Source organism: Vanellus vanellus (assembly GCF_965231255.1).
Source record: "Vanellus vanellus genome assembly, chromosome: Z".
Taxonomy (NCBI): domain Eukaryota; kingdom Metazoa; phylum Chordata; class Aves; order Charadriiformes; family Charadriidae; genus Vanellus; species Vanellus vanellus.
In genome coordinates, this window is record NC_138908.1 from 69548889 (window position 1) to 69570631 (window position 21743).

A 21743-nucleotide genomic window follows, 5' to 3' on the forward strand; every position below is an offset into this window, starting at 1 on the left:
TACAAGTTGGAGCCTGGGAGAAAAAATACTTTACAATACATGACATTCCTCCATGGGGAGCACAGGGTGATGCCAGTCAGATTTTCGTAGGCAGGAGTTGAAAGTGTTTGACAGTAACATGGCTTCATCCCAATTAAATCTTTGATCTCCACGGTTTCAACAAAGCACTTATTCTAAGTACTCATTATTTTGAAATACTCTGTTCAGATTTTATCTCTCTGAATTTAAAAGGTTACCAGGAAGACGTTACCGTCAGCAATAAATTGAGAAGATGAAAATGGGAGGGGAAATGAATTGTTACTAGATTATTGCGTGTCAACCAAATAGATTTATATATGCTAAGTTATAAGTTTTGGTCATAAATTTTATGACTACACAACAGGACAGAATTGTTTCATTTCTATGTAAATCAAACAAGGAAATGGAAAAATAGAAAAATGTGATATAATAATTATGCATGAACATGAAACATAAACACATTAATATTTCACCACTGGATGCCACTGTTGTCTCAAGTAGGTAAAATGAAAAAAAGTTCATATTGTGCTTTCTCAGTAGTAGTTTTTCAAACGATTCCTAACATATCCCATTTACAATATTTATGATTTCTTCAAATGCTTCACAGTCCTTTGAGGTTGGTGTAAATGTTAGGTCAAAAAATTGTGCTACCATTTTTATTTTGTCTCCTAGTATGCCCTGAAGTTTCAAAACTTTTCAACCTTACGTTTTATTACTTTGTCCACTCATGTTTTTATGAAAGATAGCTACCAATGCTTCAGTCCCTTATACAATAAGCACCCTTTTTGAAATTATGAGTTTGGTGTTCTGAATCCTGATTTATCCATTGTGTAGCTCTGAGTTAATTGCCTTTTCATATATTCTTGTTCCTCAAAAAATTACTGCTGGCTCTTTTTAGGCCTTCTCAGCATGTCAAAATATTTGGTCACGTAGATTATCAAAGTTCTCTATCTTTCAGTTAACATAGAAAAGGTCTCTTTCAGCTGCTCTGAAGTGTTCTAAAGGAGCATATTTCCATTTCCTTTCCATTCATCTAGATGAGGGGCTTTGATTTCTTGCTGGGCCAACTATTTGCATCATAGAGTTGATGGTTTGTGTCACAGATGACTACTCTGTTAGGGTGTCTCCTTCAATCTCCTGTGAATTAGGATTTAAAGATCCAGTTTCCTCTGGTGGAGTACTTATTGCTGTACTAATCCATGGTTGAGGGTAAGCAGTCGCAACTAAAGAAAACAGTGAAGGGTATTGATTTGTAATAGAGAGTAAAGTCTGTGTCCTCTACTCTTCTTTGAAATTTTAATGAAATACTATGTCCAAAGAAGCAGTGGATAGAACTGAGGCAGCAAAGGGCATCGTGTCTGTATTTATTGCCTTGACGCCTTGACTTCATGAATGTAAGAGACAAATGGACAGATTAACTCTTCAGTAGGCAGTGCTGTTGGAAAATGTTATCACCTGAACTGTGTCAAATGACACAGCATGAATACGAAAATATGAAGGGCATATAAAGTTGTTACTATTGCATTGTTTTCCATTTCAGTTGCATGCATGATGATAATTTGGTGTGTAGAAAAATAGTGTACAAACAGGATACTACAAATAGAGTACAAAACAAAACACATTCAAAATTAGATCCTCATTTTGTGATAAGCTTTGTAGAGAGACAATTTTGCATGCAGCTGAAGCGCTCTGGGATTAAAGTCTGAGATAACCGCATCTTTGCTATTAGAACTATCATGCAGTGTCATGAGATTTAGTGCTAGGAAAGAGGAGTGCAAAGCTCACATCAGGGCTAAAATAAGCAAAATGTTGAGGGATTTTTATATCATCTTAGTCTTTTTCAGTCACCAGTATTTAACTGGAATGTTCTTTATTCACAGCAGTTGTAAAGGGAAAGGAACTTAAAAATATGGAAAGAGTTTTGTTTGAAAAATATTGGCTTCTCCCTAACATCAACATGAAAGATCTAAATTAATTACAAAGTTGTTCTTATTATTGCAATTAAAATAGCCATATTTTGCAGCTTTGTGAGAGAAATCTATTACAGATGTCCTGGTTGCATGATTTAGCACAGATGTAGACCTCTTTGTAGAGTTCTTTCATAAATAGTACGATAATATGTAATAAAGTTTGATTTTTCATTTCTAGTTGAATTTATGTAACATGTTCTCCCCTCTCTGTCACAGATAACTCATGGAAGGTATATGAAATTGAAAGAAAATAGAAGCAATACTTTATTTTGGTTTGTTTTTCATGCTGCTACTAATAACGCACTTTATCTGTTCCTCTGTTCATAGGGAAATGAATCTGAAATCTTCAGATCAGTTCCCAATTTAGGTCCTTAAATTTGAATACATTTCATAGCAGTTTTGCTGCATCTGAAGCAAACATCCAGGAAATCGAAATTTTCCTCTAAAATTCTGCTGTAGAACTAATGTTTGGCAATGGGGCTTGAAAGGCAAGCTGATGCTTTTACTTAGAACTCAGAAGTAGTTCTGGACTGTGAAAGTAGTGAGGTGAAACTTTAGGTTAGGTTAAGCATTAGTTTAGATACCAAGAACAGTCTAGAGAAGTCTAGTAGTGAGAAGATACTGTACTGTTTTGAGAAGTAACAGTCCACAGCCTTCAAAGTGTCCTGTGTACACGAACCGTACTTCAAGCAATGGTTCAGAATTATTTTCTTATAGTACTGAATAAGGGATTCTATTCATGTCCCAGTGAGAACACTGGAACTGTTTCCTTGAAGTCTTGTATTTTTCGCTGTTCTGAATGCTTACTCATATTCCCAGTCTCCTGAATGCAGGAGAATGGAGGAGATAATTACCCAAATCCCCCCAAAAAGGAAAAAGTTCAAATCTGTAGAAGAATAGGCTGATGAAGGATCCAGCAGAGTAAGGCTGAGAATGGGGACTGGCAAAGAGCAGGGATAAGGTAATGATTTGAGGAAGGGGTATATCTTTACGGAATCACGGAATCGCGGAATTTTCAGAGTTGGAAGGGACCTCTAGAGATCATCTAGTCCAACTCCCCTGCTAAAGCAGGATTGCCCAGAGCACATTACTCAGGACTGCATCCAGGCAGGTCTTGAAAATCTCCAGAGAAGGGGACTCCACAACCTCCCTGGGCAGCCTGTGCCAGTGCTCTGTCACCTGAACCATAAAGAAGTTTTTCCGTGTATTTGAACGGAACTTCCTGTGTTCTAACTTGTGCCCATTACCCCTGGTCCTGTCACTGGGAACCACTGAAAAGAGCCTGGCTCCATCCTCCTTCAAGCCACGCTTTAGATACTTGTACGCCATAATAAGGTCTGCCCTCAGCCTTCTCTTCTCCAGGCTAAAGAAGCTCTCTCAGCCTTTCCTCATAAGGGAGATGCTCCAATCCCTTAATCATCTTAGTTGCTCTTTGCTGGACTCGCTCCATCAGTTCCCTGTCCTTCTTGAACTGGGGAGCCCAAAACTGGACACAGTATTCCAGTTGTGGCCTCAGCAGTGCAGAGTAGAGGGGGAGAATGACCTCCCTCGACCTACTGGCCACACTCTTCCCTATGCAGCCCAGGATTCCATTGGCCTTTTTGGCAACAAGGGCACATTGCTGGGCCATGGATAATTTACTGTCTACTAGGACCCCCTGATCCTTCTCCTCAGAACTACTTCCCAGCAGGTCCACCCCTAACCTATACTGGTGCCTAGCATTCTTCCTCCCCAGGCGCAGGACCTTGCACTTGCTTTTGTTGAACCTCATTAGGTTCTTCTCTGCCCAGCTCTCCAGTCTGTCCAGGTCACGCTGGATGGCAGCACGGCTCTCTGGGGTGTCAGCCACCCCACCCAGTTTGGTATCATCAGCAAACTTGCTGAGGATACACTCTGTCCCCTCATCCAGGTCATTAATGAATATATTAAACAAGATTGGACCAAGTATTGACTCCTGGGGGACACCACTGGTTACAGGCCTCCGACTAGACTCTGTGCCGCTGATCACAACCCTCTGAGTTCTGTCCCGCAGCCAACTCTCAATCCACCTCACTGTCACCTCATCTAGCCCACACTTCCTCAGCTTCCTAATGAGGATGTCATGGGAGACAGTGTCAAAAGCCTTGCTAAAGTCAAAGTAGATGACATCTACGACTCTCCCCTCATCCAGCCAACCAGTTATAACATCATAGAAAGCTATCAGACTGGTCAAGCATGATTTACCCTTGGTAAATCCATGTTGACCACTTCCATTAACTTCCTGTTCCTCAATGTGTTTGGAGATGACATCCAGAATGAGTCGCTCCATTACCTTCCCAGGGTCAGAGGTGAGACTAACTGGTCTGTAGTTCCCTGGGTCCTCCTTCTTGCCTTTTTTGAAGATCAGAGTGATGTCAGCCTTACATACAGAACCAATTATTTGAAATATGCTACAGTTTCTTTGGACACAGGAAATTTCCAAGTACAATTGAGTTAATCTGAACAAATGTATTTTTACTGAGTATCCCAGTTAAGACGTATTTAGAATTCACTTCTGTAGTTCCACAATTCTTACACAGTTTACAAAAGTAGTACTGATTAATAGATATGTATGTTGTTCTGGATTTATGTATCAAATGAACAGGTAAATGCTGTTATATGATTCCATTCATGTTCCTCATATGAGACACTGATGAGTTGTCTCTGAAATAGTTTATAACCTGTGCTTAATACTATTACTTTTTATCTTTTAGGAGGCTTACCGGGAGGAGCAACTTATTTACAGACTAATGAGACAATCTCAGCAGGAGCGGAGGGTTGCTGTCCAACTCATGCATGTTCGACATGAAAAGGAGGTGTTAAGGCAAAACAGAGTTTTCAGGGAAAAACAGTATGAAGAAAGACGACTGAAAGAGTTCCAGGAAGCTCTTGATAGAGAAGCGGTAAAAGATTATTTGCTCCCTGAATTGCTGCAGGACTGTTACAGTACCTCCCTGTTATAAAATGTAACTTGTATTGTCAACTGTTACAATTTAGGACTTTTCTAGGGACAGGGTGATTTAATGATGAATATATTTTTTTATCTAGGTTGAATGTTACAGCTAAGTTAATAAGGAATAAAACTGAGCAGCCTAAAGTCTAATTTTGCTCTTTTCTTCCAAATTAATTTTAACTTTGCAGGAAAACATCTCAGTACTCTGAGTTTAAAAGGCCTTGTAAAGCCAAAATTACAAAAGACAATGACATAAGATCTTGTTTCAAGAATACTTTTCATTTCCTTTAGATGTAATCTGTTAATATCTATTTTTGACAAATGCTGGAGGAGTTTCACTCAGGAGTGCTAATTTCTACCCTGGAGCTTGGAGTTGATTAATAAATTCATAATCCTGTGGCAAACAGCCAAGTGCTAAGCTCATGGTAGGCCGTAATGTAATGGTAGAAATCTTATTTTGCTTCTGCCAAAAATGAGTAGCAGCTCTAAATCCTCCAACACAGTTGGAGTCTTATATAATCAGCAGCTATAGCTGTTGATTACATCTCTTTAAGTATGCTTTCAGCCAAAAGGGACGTACCATCAAAGGAACTACTGAAAATTTTCTACCATGACCAAAAATCTTTCTCAAAGATTGAACATCATCAATAATATCAAATTATTTGCAAATCAGAAACTTGTAATTTAAATTACCTGTCACTTATTCTAAATGAGTGGGTTTCAGTGGAACTAAGCTTTTACCAATGACTTTGCATAGCTGTTCCTTAGGAAGAGTAGACAGCATCATTTCATGTTTCCCTGCCCCCTAAGCACTGAATATTTTTCTGAAATATTTATTTGAAATATATTTCACTGAATCCATTTTTCATGAAAAAAGTAATATATTTCTCCTTTATTTCATTATATCTTAGCAATTAGAAAGCAAACAATCTGGAATTTATAGAATAAATAGATTTGTCTATGTGTTGATCTGCTTGCTAGCTGTTGAACTCTGGTGAGAATCTAACTGTTTTCCTATCTTGCCTTAAATGGGCAAGTTTGTGTTCTTTTCCAGGACTGTGCACTTCTGAACTTTCATTTTCTTTGCAATCTCAAATTTATCCTTTAAAAAAATTTCTAGGCTCTTGCAAAACAAGAAAAAATTGATTATGAAGAACATATTATCAAAGAAAGAGAACATCATGAGAAAATTGCTGTTGAAAGAGCTCAGGCACGTTATAAAAAACATTATTCTATATGTTGGGAAGTGATCGACCAAATAGTTGATTTGTCAACAAAAATAGGAGAATATCGTTTACTGACAAACAAGTGAGTATGGTAGCTGTTAGGCAAAAGTAGCAGTTTTTAGGTAGCCATTAAGTTTCATTATTCAGACTGGTTTAAGCACCATAACTTCTCGTGTAGATTCTTAGATATCTTACAGGACAGCTCCAATTATTTTGTGTGGAAAACCAATGATATTACTTTCATGTGAGGATTCACTGATGTGTAATACAGGGTGAACTAATGCTAAAGCCTTAGCATAATTTCTTGAAGACTCATCTAAGTTAAATCGTTAGGAGACCAAGATCAACTAGTTCTACAGCTTGTGGTACTACTGGTTTCCTTTTTCATCAACAACTTCCTTAGTTTTAAAGTTAAAAACTGATTGGTACTCATCTCATTCTAGAATGCTCCACCAGCTGAACACTTCCTCAGCGTAATATGAACACAATGAATTTCCTAAAGATTTATCAACCTGCCTGGACTGTCCTAAGAGTAGCAACTCTGTCCAAACTCTTCCAAGTTCTATATGCTGCGATTCCCTTTTGTGACATGGCCTAATTGCACAGGGTTTCTGAGAAGATCCTAAAAAGGCAGTAACCTCCAAATGCCTGTGGTGTAGGAGTGTTTCCAGAACCAGAGTGGAGTGTTGTTGCTGTTGTTCTTTCATTAATATTCAGTGATTAGACTATGGGGTAAAGGTTTACAGCATGAGCAAGTACGCAAAAATCTTCATTGCTTTTTAGTGTAATTGTCTGTTAAAACAATAAAGCTGTAACCATATGAAATACATATGACTATATTTTATGGAAATTATATAAATTTAGGCCCAGTAAGTACCTGGTAAAATATTCAGCCTAGACACAGTTTATTTGATCTACACATGTGGTGATTTCATTTACACATTTAGTGATGGTTCCAGTGTAAGCTAGTGTCACGTTTGCTGGCACCGAATAGTGCACAATATTTACAGATATTTGAAATGCCTTTCCAAATTATGCATATCGGGCTTGTATCTGCATTTACTTCCACTATAGGTATACTTTGTCTTGTACTTTTGTGCACTTCATTGTGCAGGATGCACAATGGTATTCGATTATTTTTGAACAGCAGATGCAGAGTTTATTTAAAGCTATAACACTCAACTATCTACAGTCATTACTAAAAAAAGAAAGTCCAAATTGATGTAATCTTAAGAAATAAAAGCAACTTTCATTTTGACCATTTGTTAAATTTAAGCTGTTGTTTATATTGTTTATTTAGCAGCCATAGAATTCTAATGTGACACATGTCAATATCCTGTTTGCATTTAGCTTGCTAATATACAGAGTTTGTCTTCTTGTTTCACGTGTATATTTTTCCTTTCTAAAAGAAAAAAAAAAAAAGGATTTAGTCACTCGTATAATTCTAAATTAGTTTTAGCTTCCAGGAAAAAAATCTATAGATTTTTGGTGAAAGGAAGCCTTACCGCACAAAAGGGAAGAATATTTTGGAGCAGGAAAAAATAGCTATAGCAAAACTGTTACTACAGTGCTCGGCCTGCCAAAAACTGTTTGGTGACACGTCTGTGAAAATACTGAAGCCTACAAGTGCCCACAGCTGTCATATAAGTAACCAGGCAGTTATAAAAAGCTATAATAATTATAGAAAGCATTATAAATTATATCTAGTTAAGCATATGCTTGTTTCATATGCTTGTAAAGTTTAGCATATGCTTGTAAATTTGGGTCCACTATTCTCAAACATCTAACCCTTTTAATTTTTGTTTTGGAACTCATTCTTTTTTTGTTTGTTTATTTGTTTGTTTGTTTTTCTTCTGCAGCAGAATTCCATTAAAACTGATGCTTGATTGGAAGGAATTTTTTTTTAATGGAAGACCAATGTATGAACAAGCCTCAATTCAACCTTTGCCAAATGAACCAAGCCATGAACTTGTAGAGCTGAATAAAATGAATCTGTTAGATGAAAAAGATTATGATGAATACAAGGTACATCAAACTGATAAGACATAATGGAAGATAATACACTTTGATTTTTCATAGTCATAAACCCTTTATTGTGATGTTTCATTTTGTTCTTTTACTTGTTTGTGATACAAGATTTTGACATGTATTTTCTTTTCATTGTCTGAGGTTCTATATGAAATATATGGCTATATTTTGTGTTAGTAGCACAGGAGAATTGGTGGAATTTTAAAACATTGTTATAACTTCATTCTTGTATATAACATTGATTATATTTCTCTCTTGAGTTCATAGGACCAACATGTTAATTACAATGCAATTAATTTTTAGCTAATTGGAATTTGAAAGTGTGGTTAATGCTACCATGTTTGAAAATGCAATAGAAAGTAGCCAGCAAAAGCAAGTACAACGAAATACTGTATCTGTTACGAAAGTTGATAGTCTAATTTCAGCAATTTTGAGTGAAAGCTTTCTAACAAGATTTTTTAGTTTGTGCAATCGGTTTATTTTAAAATGTTAAAGTTTATTAAAAAACGCTGACATTTTTGTTAACCTTCTGTTAGAATACAAGTAACTATTTTTCAGGGTGCCTTAAAACTTTTCTTCAACTTTACAATACATTAATGTAATTTCACAAGTGAAAGATGAAGCATGAATGTTTCCCTAATAAAGTGTATCATACAATTTTTTTCTAAATACATTAATGATGCTTTTCTTTGAAAAAAAATATCCTGCTACATATTTAGGCTTTTCAAATAATCTGTTTAACTAGAATATGTCAAGTTTATGGCAAATACCCTGTCTTTGACTTGTTGGGAAATTGTAACTAAGATATATATGTGCTTTTATCCACATACTGAACCAACTGGTACATTGTATTATGTATACATGTTTGTATAAATGTTTGTTATAAGTTTCTGTGATGAATGCCTGATTGGTTTCAATCTTAACATAAGTTTTCCGATTTATCAATTTGTAAGGTCCATGTTCAGACCGTATCAACTCAGGTAGTGAATTTCATGATCACATTCTTTATGTGAAAAGAGACATTTGTACAAGACCAACAGGGAGAACAGACAGGGCAGACAGGCAGTTAGTGGGGAGTACTAACGAAAGATTAAGTTTTTCAGTCATATTGTTGTTTATATTCATAGAATCATAGAATGGTTTGGGTTGGAAAGGACCTTGAAGATCACTGAGTTCCAACCCCCTTGCCCTAGACAGGGACACCTCTCCTAGACCATGTTGCCCAAGGCCACGTCCAGCCTGGCCTCGAACACCTCCAGGGATGGGGCCTCAACAACCTCTCTGGGCAACCTGTTCCAGTGCCTCACCACCCTCAAAGTGAAAAACTTCTTCCTAATGTTTAATCTGAACCTGCCCTCTTCCAGTTCAAAGCCATTCCCCCTCGTCCTATCGCTACATGCCCTAGTAAAAAGTCCTTCCCCAGCTCTCCTGTAGGCCCCCTTTAGGTACTGGAAGGCCGCAGTAAGATCTCCCTGGAGCCTCCTCTTCTCCAGGCTGAACCGCCCCAACTCTTTCAGCCTCTCCTCATAGGAGATGTGCTCCAGCCCTCGGATGATCGTTGTGGCTCTCCTCTGGGCACGCTCCAGCAGGTCCATGTCCGTCTGCGATATTACAAAGTCTCAGTAGTCTTCTCTAGATATGAGGGCACTGAAGTTGCAAACATTTAATGACACATTTAAAGCCTCTTTTGTTACCAGTCTCTTTCACATGCACATTCACATTAGTAACTTTTTTCCAGATGTTGTTAGGCTTATGCTTTTCTGAATCCGTATTCATCAAAAGCTGGTATTATGTGATGTGTGTCAAATTGTTGGCACTAATTTATACTGAGGTCTTCTAAAAACCTAAGTGAACAGCTAATACCTTCAAAGTATTGCTTCTGTATAAAAGAGTATTGGCAGGGCATTCTGGCAAAGTTTATGCAGATTTTCTTAGCCCTTGAGAAAAACGCCCAGCATCAGCAATTTGGCATCTCTCAAGAATACGGAGCTTACATTAGGAATACTAACTAAAAGTGTCAAATGTATTTGATAAAATACAAGAACAAAACACAGGGTTGTCAGTCAGTTGCACATTCCACATTACATCGAGCTTGAAAATATTTGGAAGCCTGCACATCATCGGTTGTGACTAGTCACTTAATAAATTAATGGAGCCACCCAAAACAAGCATAACAGTAGGCAATGCGCTAAATATCAAATAATTTCCAGTTTCAATTGAGCGTGTTGACCAGTAGTTACATAACTCTTACCTGGATACCTGAAAAGTTGTTTCTGCCAGGTAGGCTACTTTAGCTCAAGACAGGTACTGTCTAGCAATCTTCTGGTTAAGAAATCTGAAAGGTGAGTACTTGGAATGGGGAGCCCGTTCCATTTGGAATTCATTTTTCCTACAAGGCTGAAAGAACTTACAAGAGCTGTTCCATCTCTATGTACATCTTTAAGGAAGAATGGTTCAGATAGGACAGGGACTTGGGGTTTTTAAGCACGTCTTTTCCATTACATATTAAGAAGTACATTTTCTGAGATACATTAAATAAGGGATATTGTGCAAAACAAAAAGATTTTTTTTGTTTTTACTGATTAAAAATAGGTGATATTTTCATTTAGAGTCATAATAAATTATATTGTGTTATTCTATCTAATGCACAGATGTTCAAAGTCAACACTGATCAAGTTCTGTTAGTAGAATGTATGCTGTGGTAATATATCATTCATGATAGTGAGTTCAGGAAAAGATTGCATATTCTACCTGGAACATGAATCCAAAACGTTATCTTTCAGTAGAAGTTTGAAACTGATTGGTTCTGTTGAAGGTGATTAAAGGTTTAATTCATAGAATGATACACTTGTTTAGGTTGAAAGGGATGTGGAGAGAGGTCATTCAGTTCAACCTCTTTGCTCAAAGCAGGGCCAACTTCTGATTTAGATAAGGTTCTTCAGCACTGTGTGTGGTCAGCTTTCAAGTATTTCCAATGATAGAGAATCCACAGACTCTCTATGCCGCTATTCCTGTGCTTACTTGCTCTCATTGTGAACACTTTTTTCCTTCTTTTTTTTTTCCTAGTTGGATTTTCTCTTGCTCTAACATTTGAGTTTGCCTCTCAACCCCTTATTGTGCACCTCAAATGAGGTGACAAGCTAGAATCTAATTGGGAATATTGTTAGTCCATGTATCTTCCAAACAGCTATTTGGTAGGCTGCAACCAAATAATAATTAATACACGATTAGTATTGTCCTGCATACTGAAAACTGCACATCAACACTTTGCTAGGGTTATAAGATCCAATACTGGTAGAGTATATATTAGGGTGGCAAAAGCACAATTCTGGGTTCAATTCTTTTGACTACGTCTTTTCATTCTCATCTTTCTTCCAATGTGATCGTCAGTAAAAGCATCTTTACCAGCAAAAACTCATTAAGCTGTATGCTGGTAACTCATACCACGGATAAATTTACATTGGTCTCGGAGTAGACGAACTGGCAGTTTCTACTCAGTATTTCCTTCCCTTAAAAATGTTTGAATTATATGGTGGTTTGTTTCTTTAGGGTTGTTGGGTTTGGTTGTTTTTTTTCTCTCTATTGAATATGTGTTAGGCAAATATATATATTTGAAATCTTTGTCTGTAAAAATTTTTAAAGACTTTTGTGTGGTACTGGGCAATAATGTTGTCTAGTTTTTGTTATGCTGAATGTTAGGATGCTGGGCTTCTATTAAAAAAATCTGCTACTGATTCATTCTATGGTATTGGTGAAATGATTTTTCATGGAATTAAAAAAAATTCTTCTAGGAATCTATGAAAATGGTTGTAGGAGTACTTGTCTCTCTCAACTAGGTATTAGTGAATATCAATTAATGCTTAATCATTATGACATAATTGTAACTTTAACAAAGGTCTATTCTAAAGATTATTTTATTATTTAGTACTATGCACGTTTGGTTATTGTATGTATTATGTTTGTGTATAAATGCATGTATCTAGAAAGATGAAAGACAAGGCACATATTGACAAATTATTTGGTAATTTGTCATTTATACAGAGTATGGCAGGGGAATGGTGCCCAACTGAAGAGGACAGTGAAAACAAACCTGCTCTTAATAATAACATATTGGGTCATGTGCTTCGTAGACTGATGGAGATTTTCTATCCTCCAAAACCCAAACCTTCACCACCTGTATTTCCTCCATTTCCTATCAAGGGATGTATTTTGGGAAAACTTTTTAGTGGAAAAACTACCTGTGTGAAGTTTATTGAAAAAGGTAGAGATTTTTTTTTCCTAAAATTCTTAAAAGTGTTTATTTGCATTAAAATCCCACTCTTAATGTGGAAATTGTTTGGGCAAGTCCTCGCATTACTAATACTTGAACCTCAGATGCATCTGTATTTTGCAGGGGTTGGTAGCAAGTCATTCATTATCTTCCAAAATAAGATTAAAAACACCTCAACTTGAATACAGTCTTAATATAGTATTACTTCTGCATTGAGTATTTGAAAAAACTTTTGGCAAACTCTCTGGGGATCTTTGTTATAGAAGAGACTAGCAAGATAGCTATGTGATTCTGGATACACACTGTGCAGTGGTTACAGAGAAGAGGCAGTGGAAACAACTTTCATCAAAAGCCCAAACGAAATAATTAAATTAATTGCCAGTAATAGTCTCTATGTATATATGCTCAACTCAAATGGTAAAGTTATCTATTTTTTTTTTGTGTATTAGTTTGCAATATTCAGGTACTATCTGTTGATACTCTGGTTCAGGAGGCCATACAAGCTTTTCTTAGAAATGAAATGAAAAGTGAACACAATGTGATTCCACAAGAAGCAGAGACTTCTGGGAAACAAAATGAGGTGAACATTTTTTTTTAATTTTGGTTTTGGCTGTCACAGGGAGACAAAATGAAATATATAAGGAAGAAAGCATATTGTTTCAATTTTTCACTCAATTTCAAACTTACATCTAAGTTTTGACTTATAAGACTTCAAGAGTCAGCCTGAGTTAACAGGCTTGTTTTTCCTGTCATATGTAGTTTCTTTTCTAATCCATTTCCTTTCATAATCGATACAAGGTCCAGAAGAACTTGTCAAAATCACCACTGGAAGTTCTAAAGAAACTCCAAACAGAGACACCTATCAATGGAACCCAAGGTGCATATGTATTTTATTTATATGTGTATATATATATATTTATAAAATTTAATTTTAATTCTTACCTTATCATATTAGATTTGAATGGCAATTCTCCTTTCTCTTGTACATTTGTGTTAGTTTCCATTATGAATTTCCTGTTTCCACACATTCCTAGTGTATGGGAGCAGGAGGTGCAAGCTGCTCTGTGAAAGAAGGTGAGCTAGCTGACAAGGACAATAGCAAAGTAGGAGGTGCCAGCATTCACCAAGAAAGAGTGAGGATGTCAACTAAAGTCAGGGTCACTATTGGGTCCAGAGACATTGATCAGTGTGAGCCTCAGTCTGGTGACAACCCAGCAATTCTAGCAATGAAGCAAATCTGAGATCAAGCTGGGAACTCAAGTCAGCAGATGTGCATCAGGGTCAGAATCAAGGAGACAGGATATGGGGTGCAGACATGGCTGTTGCACAGCTGTAATGTGCCACTGCACAGCTGTAACGTGCCACAGGCAGGATTCACGATGACAGCTTCCGCTTAAAAGCAGCTTCCAAAGGAAGCAAGGGCAAGCCTTCATCTCCCCTCACTTTACCTTTCTGCTCAACAGATCTCATCAACTAAGGAACTGACACTGGGCTCAGCCACCTGAATTTAGAATCACAGAATGATTAAGGTTGGAAGGGACCTCTGGAGATCATGTAGTTCAATCCTCCTCAAAGCAGGGTCACTATTGCAGGTTGCTCAGGAGTATGTTCAGTTGGATGGTGAACTCCAAGGATGGAGGCTCCACATCCTCACTGAGCAACATGTTCCAATATTCCATAACCCTTACAGCTACTATTTTTATGTTTAAATAGGATTTTCTGTGTTTCAGTTTGTGTCTGTTGCCTTTTGTCATTTTACTTGACACCACTAATAAGAGTCAGTCTCTGTTTTCATTACCCCCTCCCTGCCCCAGATATTTCTATGCATAGATAAGATTCCCCTCAGGCCTTCTCTTCTCCAGGCTGAACAGTCCTAGCTTTCAGCCTCTCCTTTTGCTGTGGAGATACCTGTAAAAGCCCTTCTTGCTGCCCGTCTGACTAGACATAAGACAAGGCCTTTTCCCCATGAGAACCATCAAGCATTGAAACAAATTGCCTGGAGAGGTAGTGTAGTCTCCATACTTGGAGGTTTTCAGGATCACACTGGGAAAACAACTGAACAACCTGGTCTGACCTTTTAATTCTTGCCACTTTGAGCAGAAGGTTGAACTCGAGCTTGGTGACCTCCAGAAGTTGCTTCCAACCTGAATTAATCAATGATCCTATGATTCTAACAGTTGTGTATACCTTCTGTATTGATTTGTTCAAAGAACAATAATGATGCATATACTTTTATTATTTATCTATGGTAATAAATATTATAGTTGTAGAATTTTCAAATTTTATAATGTACTTGTTTTAGGCAATTTTCCTGTCAAAAAGGATCCATCTGGGCAAGAATTTAAATCAGATCACAGTCAGGATGACCTATCCAAGGTTTGTAATCCAATTTTAGCTTCTACTTTATAAAGATGCATTACTTAAAATAGTTAAATTACTTGAACAGTGACACTGGATTAATTTATTGACCTCACTACAAGCATTTTCTCTATGAAATATGAAGAGTTTATTATGAAAATCTGTACCTGTGTTTGTTGGAGTTGTACGTATTGTTAAAGTTAAGTATCCTCTTGTTAAACCTCACTTTTATGTAAGATATAGTACTTTCTATGTCATTTCTGAGTTAGCAAAAATTTATTCCTGATCTTGCTGCTGCCAAGCAGATCATTCATCCCATGACAAGGTTTCTTTTCTTTATGTTCAGATATACTTAATTTTACAATGATTTATTGCTCACTGGAGAATACTTCGAAAGCTAAGATAGAAAAGAATCCTGGTAGAACTTATGAAGTTAAATGCTGCTATAGGAAACTGCCAGTGGATTTATGGTAGCAAAAATTAGAATAAGCTTAGAACCAGGACACTTAATTTTTTATTTCTTGTCCTTCATATCCTTTGTTTCTCAACCTTGTTTCTGTCTGGCATATTCATGAGTGTAATGATGGAAATCAGTTGAAGATTTCAATTAAATTTGGCCTTTTTTACATCAGTAGAAACTATTTCTCCTTAATAGATAACAATAAATATTAAGTATAAATAAATAAGACAGTAAACATTAAATGTAAATAAATAAATAATAATACATAAAGTAGAATCGTACTTTTTTTAACAGTGAGTGTTGTGAACATTCTGAGCATATTAGTCTTATACTGCACTCTTCCACAGCTATCTGTACGTGCCCAGCTTGGTGCTGCATCACAGAAATTGTTGAAGAAAGGAAAAAGTATTCCTGATGAATTACTAATTGACATCCTATTGGAAGCCATTAAGTATGAAATCGTATGACTTTTTTTCCTCAGCTGTTTAGAACATGGTTATCCAGCTTGTAGTCTAGATTCAGCCATTTATCTTCATTAAACTATTTTTTTGAACACTGGAGTCTTCTACTTGGAAAGTGGAGCTAATTAGTGAAGTTAGTTAATGCTCATTTTACGCTAGCAGTAGAGTGCTAGCAGTAGAGTCTATTCCTAAATTATGCAGACATTATTGTAGACTACTGAAGGTAAGTAAAAATATACATGACTATCATGTAGTCATTAAATATAACTAATGTCCCTATTTTGTTTATTAGTTGGAAGCTATTCAGCACCTGCTAGTATTTTTTCTTTTATATTTTGTGAAATGCATAATGCAAGCATTCATACTTCAGCTTAGTTAGGTTACTTATTTTGTCTACTCTTGTTTGACAGAAAATTGTCTCAACTACTCTGATGTGCAATTAGCACTTAAGTTCCCACATGAGTATCATTTAAGTTATATTACTCCCATTAGTATATTTTAAAAGTATGAAACAGATTTTGCTATTTCTAACTTCAGTACAAAAGTTAGCAGAGGAAATAGTGAAATTACACCTCTGATATAGATGTCTATCTAGAGATTTTTGAAAAATTTCTTTATCAAGACAGCAAAAATTGTTTTGGTTTTTCTTTTTTCACTTTTATCTAGGCTTGCTGTTATTTTTCTGATTTAAAATCCATTGCTTTACAGTTTAATTTTTAATTATGTCTGTCACATTCTGTACTCATCAGGATATTTAATATACTGAATTCAGAATGAAAGAGATAGGGTAAGCTCTTCTTTAGGTGTTATTAGTATGCTATTGATTCATTGTATAACTCTGGTTCTTCATTTGCTTTTAGGCAAACACCAGCAGAGAAGGGGTGGATTGTGGATGGGTTTCCAATGACAATTAATCAGGCAAAGCTATTTGAAAAAGCTTATACAGGGATTGATCCACAAGCAAAAGATGCAAATTCTGGAAAGCCCTCACTTGTTACAGATGCCAGAGCCCCTAACAAGCCTCCAGTTATCTCACCTGCATTTGATGTTTCTGTATTATTGGATATTTCAGACACTGTGGTACTGAAACGAGTGGCTAACTTGAAGTGTAAGTTTCCAACTACTTTTAACAAAGTAAAATGACAAGCAGATTCTGGTGTATGGGGAATTTAAAGATTGTTACAATACTGAAATGACTAAATTGTGAGTATTTTGCAATGTAAGTTGCATATTTTAATTAAAAATACTAAATTATATAATATATATATTTCCCTCTGACAATTATGAAACTAGAAATTGTTTAGATTTCTTGACGGCTTTCTTCTCCATTTGTAAGGACCCTTTTAACGTTAGCCCTCTAAAAGTATACGACTAGGTATAAGTAACACATTAATCCCAGACATTATTTACCAGATATACCTGTAAGTTGTACATACTGGAGCAAAATAGCATTACTGCACAATTTCTCTACATCTCACAGTATCACTTTTATTAATTGTGCATTGTCACCTTGAGAGCTTCCAGATTATTTCAAATACTTTCGTTTCAGTCAAAGGCAGATCAAAATTGTGCAAGTGCATGTGTATATGCTTGTTTGTATTTGTACTGAATTCTCACTGGAGCTGATATAGCATGGTGGCTGGTGTTAGATATCACATAAAGCAGCAGCTGGAAAAAACACAAATTGCAACAGTTGCAAAAATATGCCTCATTACAAATGAGTATGTGTAAAAAGTATTTTTCTCCAGGAGACACATTTGGAAAGGGATGAAGGAAATTATAAACAAAGGGATGTGCCAACAGCCCTTCCCTGGGGGTGCCAGCGTTCATTACCTATTGATTACTGCCTTTGTCTTGCCTTCAGTTAGTCAGTCAATAATCAGAAACCTGTAAAGTTGGTCAAAAAAGGCAAAGGCATCAAAGGCTTTTTGAGGGCTGTTTCACTTCCAGCCCACACATTTTTAATTGCCCTTACTCACCTTGGCGAAACATAAGTTCTTTTCATGAATATGTCCCGTATTGCCCAAATTATAAGGAGATTCCTCTTCATTGTTTTCCCTGCAGTAGTTACATGGCACATTGCTTGATTTAAAGCACCCCTTACCTTTAGCTTTTATGTATAGGTAGCAGTGAGGATAAGGAAAAATCATTAGAACTTCTGCTAACAATGCAGTGAGATAAATGTACAGACACTTGAAATTCTTGTTAGTTAAAAGAGTTTGTGTTGTTTGAAAATGTGATAATACATGGTACAATCTCAAAAACCCAAACAGAATTTATTTCAGAATCAGAGAATCAAAGAATGGTAGGCATTGGAAGGGACATTCAGAGATCATCTAGTCCAAGCCCCCTGCCAAAGCAGGTTCACCTAGAGCAGGTTAGACAGAAATGCATCCAGGTGGGTTTTGGGTATCTCCAGAGAAGGAGAGCCTGCAACCTCTCTGGGCAGCCTGTGCCAGTGCTCTGCCACCCTCAAAGTAAAGAAGTTTTTCCTCATGTTGAGATGGAATTTCCTGTGTTCCAGCTTGTGCCTGTTGCCCCTTCTCCTGTCCCTGTGCACCACTGAAAAGAGTAAGATGGAATGTGGAGACAGAAAGAGCCAAAAGAAGACTAAAAAATCAGAAATCTATAAAAAATGGCTTGTTTCTAGTCAGTGAAAAGGTTTTTTAATTTAGAGAAGACTCAGAGAGAGAAAACAGCTCGTCTTCTGATGCAGTGGCATATCTGCCCATTGTGAAAAGGAGTAGTTACTTCAAGGAAGATTCAGATTAGATTGGGAAAATACCTTCTAACTGTTAGAATAGATAAGCCTGAAACAGTCAGCCCACAGGAATACTCCCTCTCTACAAATGGAGAATTCTATGACTGCAAACCATCTATTGGGAAATGTTAGTGCTATAATTGGCTATGCATTTAAACAGAAAAAGAAGCAAGACACTGTCTTCAGGTTCTTTCCAGCTCAGTTTTATATGCCTATGATTTTCTCTGACTTTTCCTTTCTTTTAGGAAGTTTGGTTCCCAATTTTTAAATTAAGAAATGTAAGATCAAGGAACACTGAAATTTTTCTCTTAATAATTTTCTTACTTCAGGCGAATAACTACCTGCATATTTGCCTTTTTCAATATATGCTCACATATGCTATTTTCCAAACAGTGGATAAATCAAAGTCATCTCAAACTGAACAGGAGAACAACAATCAAAATTCATATGCTGAAATCCTAGAAGAGAAGATCGACTTAGCCAGGGACCAGGTGCTACACAGGTATGTTATATGAAGTACAAAAAAGTTGCTTCAGCCAGATGTGTAGGCATGTAGTTAATCTGAATCTCATATGTGATCCATGATAATACTGACATGCCCAAAGTTAAGAATTTACTTAGGAGTTTCTCTAATATGAAGCCTAAAGAGTACTTTCATTTTTGGCACAATATAAATAATCCTAGAAGATAAGAATTCATGTCTTTTGCCTTTCCAAGTTAGTCTTCCAAGGAGAATTTCTTTTTCAGATACATACTGCACGAACCATATGTATACATATATGTATATATCTGTATCTATGAATACATATATCTGAGGTGTGTCATGTATCATGTGACTGCCCTTGAGTGAAATGCACTTGATTTGCGTTACAGCTTTTCTAAAATGCTATCTTCCACTTTTACATTTACAAAAAACAATTAGTTTTGTATTTTTTATTGAATCATTAGATGTTTAATCATACATAAACAGCAAAATCAATGTTTTGTTTCTAAATATTTGATACTATTAACTATTTCAGACTTTTATTGAATACAGTAGTTTTAGTTGTGATATAAAAAAGTAGTTTAGCTTGTGACAAGAAAAAGTAAGAAATATATGACTAGTTAAAAGTAGGATTTTGAAAATTTTCGTAGCTTGAAAATGAAGGATTTGATGTGGATAGAGTATTATTTTGCAAAAAGCATTGCCTGGATTTGTTACAGTATTAAGTTGGATGGTCTGCTTTTTCTTTTGTGTATTAATGGGGAAAAATGTTTTATTTCCCATTAGTTAGATTTTAATTTTATACATTAATATGATTTCTGTAGAATTTCTGGCTTTCTAGACACATGGCCAAAATTAGAGAAATGGTTTTCAGTCCATCAAAATATTCTAGTGAAAGTCAATGCAGAGACAGAAGAAAGTCTCATGTGCGAAACAGTGAAGGAAATTATAATGGAAGAAATTGCCAAAAAACAGAATAGAAGTAAGTTTTCCTCTTCTTACTTTTTACAATTCAGTAAGAAAAGACTTTGTTCTTTGTAATTAACACACATACTTAGTATATAACTATATGGAAACATACATTTTCACTAGCCCTGCAAGACCTTGGCGATATGTGAGTTAGTGATAACTGCACCAGAACTCTGAACTTTTTTGTTGTGTTTTTTCCTTTTCAGAGGATATGGACTGATTTCACATAATTGTAAAGATCATTTGAGAATTTTTTTTAATATTTAAAAGAAAGTGTCAATTGGATTTATTTAAATCCCGTGAAGTAAAGGATTACTAAATTTAGTCTTTTTTCCAGGTTTCAATATTATGGCTAGCATCTTCAGCATATGGGATAGCATACTGGTTTAAGAAAGACTAACTTGCCATTATCAACATATATTCATTTATCAGCAGCAGCTTAAAAAAAGTGGACAACTTGGAGTGTTTTTCACATGTGTTTTGGTGCATATTTATTCCATTTTTCCTCTCAATGACAGAAAAGGAAGGAATTATTTAAAAATAAAAAGGTAAAAAAGATGAAGCATCCAGGGGAAAAGATGCATCAAGTCAACCAGGATTAGTAGACTTCTGAATAACAATTTTTTTTCTTCATAATTATTACAAGAAAGTCTTGACGTGTCTTCTACCACCAAAGAAAAAAAAATAGTATTGGCTTAAAAAACACTCTTAACAGTAAAAGTTTAGACTACTACTCCTGCACAGGGTTTCCAGTTGATGAAAAATTCTTGGAAATATCATACCTGACACAAAACTGGATGGAGCATTTTCAAAGAACTATGTGGCTGGAATTGGTTTTTTGTGTTCTTGATATAATTCATAGCCCTGCTTGAGTCAATGGCAAAATTCTTATTTGTGCAAATCCAGCTGTTTTGTAGAAGTACTGTAAGGACTATTTAATCCCTATGGAGAAATAATCCCTGTGATCAGTTAATAATGTCTAGTTTCATATTTATGTTGGTAGATTCCAAACAGTCCTTCACTATTAGGTTTATATAAGCATAACAGTGATATGAGTATGTGTATTAATTAGTCAGAGATCAGTAGCATTCTGGGAGTGACATGGTAAAGCTAAATCCAGAGATTGGTTCTCAAAATATTTATTAGAAGCAGAAGTAGTTGGAATATGTTATGTGGCCAACAGTTTTGTTCTTTCTATAAACTTAAACCAGGAGAATGGTAGCAGTTTTTCCATTTAAGCACCCAGCAAGACAGTGTTTTTCAGAAACAGATTTGTCACACTTAAAGTAAAATAAAACACATCTATTCTTTACATGTTAAGCTCCTTTCAAACAAAAATACAAGACTGTTACAAAAGTGGTTTAATGCAAGCCTTTTTTTTTTTTTTTTAATATTTCTAAATCCGCAGCAACAGTGGCCAGAATCCATGCACATGATTCTGAGCAGTTAATAATGTTGATTTAAAAATCTAGTTGTAGGATCCTTCTGTCGTGACTGACCAGATGCTGATACCTTTCCAGAGATTAATTCATATCCTAGGGTCAAATCATGCTCTGAAGCTAACTACATTCAGTATTATTTTTCTATAGCAGGATTAGTTTTTCACTTGTTTCTTTCTCTACCACATGATCTTTTCTGTCTCTTTCTTTTTTCTCTTCCATCATCTTTCATACATCTCAGCTTCTCCTCAGTGTAAGGTGTATTTTTCATATTAGGCCAGATTTAGCTTGTTTTATCTGTTTCTTCTTCAATGTTTGTTTTGCTTCA

General features: G+C 36.0%; 1 protein-coding gene across 1 annotated transcript in view; it reads left to right on the forward strand.

The window, feature by feature from the left end:
- Nucleotides 1-21743, forward strand: part of SPEF2 (sperm flagellar 2) — a gene marked incomplete at both ends in the record, with an annotated part of 96025 nt that overhangs the window by 17926 nt on the left and 56356 nt on the right. Inside the window, 11 exons of the mRNA XM_082498005.1 lie at nt 4721-4909; nt 6080-6267; nt 8045-8210; nt 12255-12474; nt 12933-13063; nt 13282-13360; nt 14786-14859; nt 15649-15752; nt 16623-16870; nt 18917-19025; nt 19832-19989. Of these exons, the coding sequence (XP_082354131.1) occupies nt 4721-4909; nt 6080-6267; nt 8045-8210; nt 12255-12474; nt 12933-13063; nt 13282-13360; nt 14786-14859; nt 15649-15752; nt 16623-16870; nt 18917-19025; nt 19832-19989 (1666 nt within the window). The remainder of the gene's footprint in view (nt 1-4720; nt 4910-6079; nt 6268-8044; nt 8211-12254; nt 12475-12932; nt 13064-13281; nt 13361-14785; nt 14860-15648; nt 15753-16622; nt 16871-18916; nt 19026-19831; nt 19990-21743) is intronic.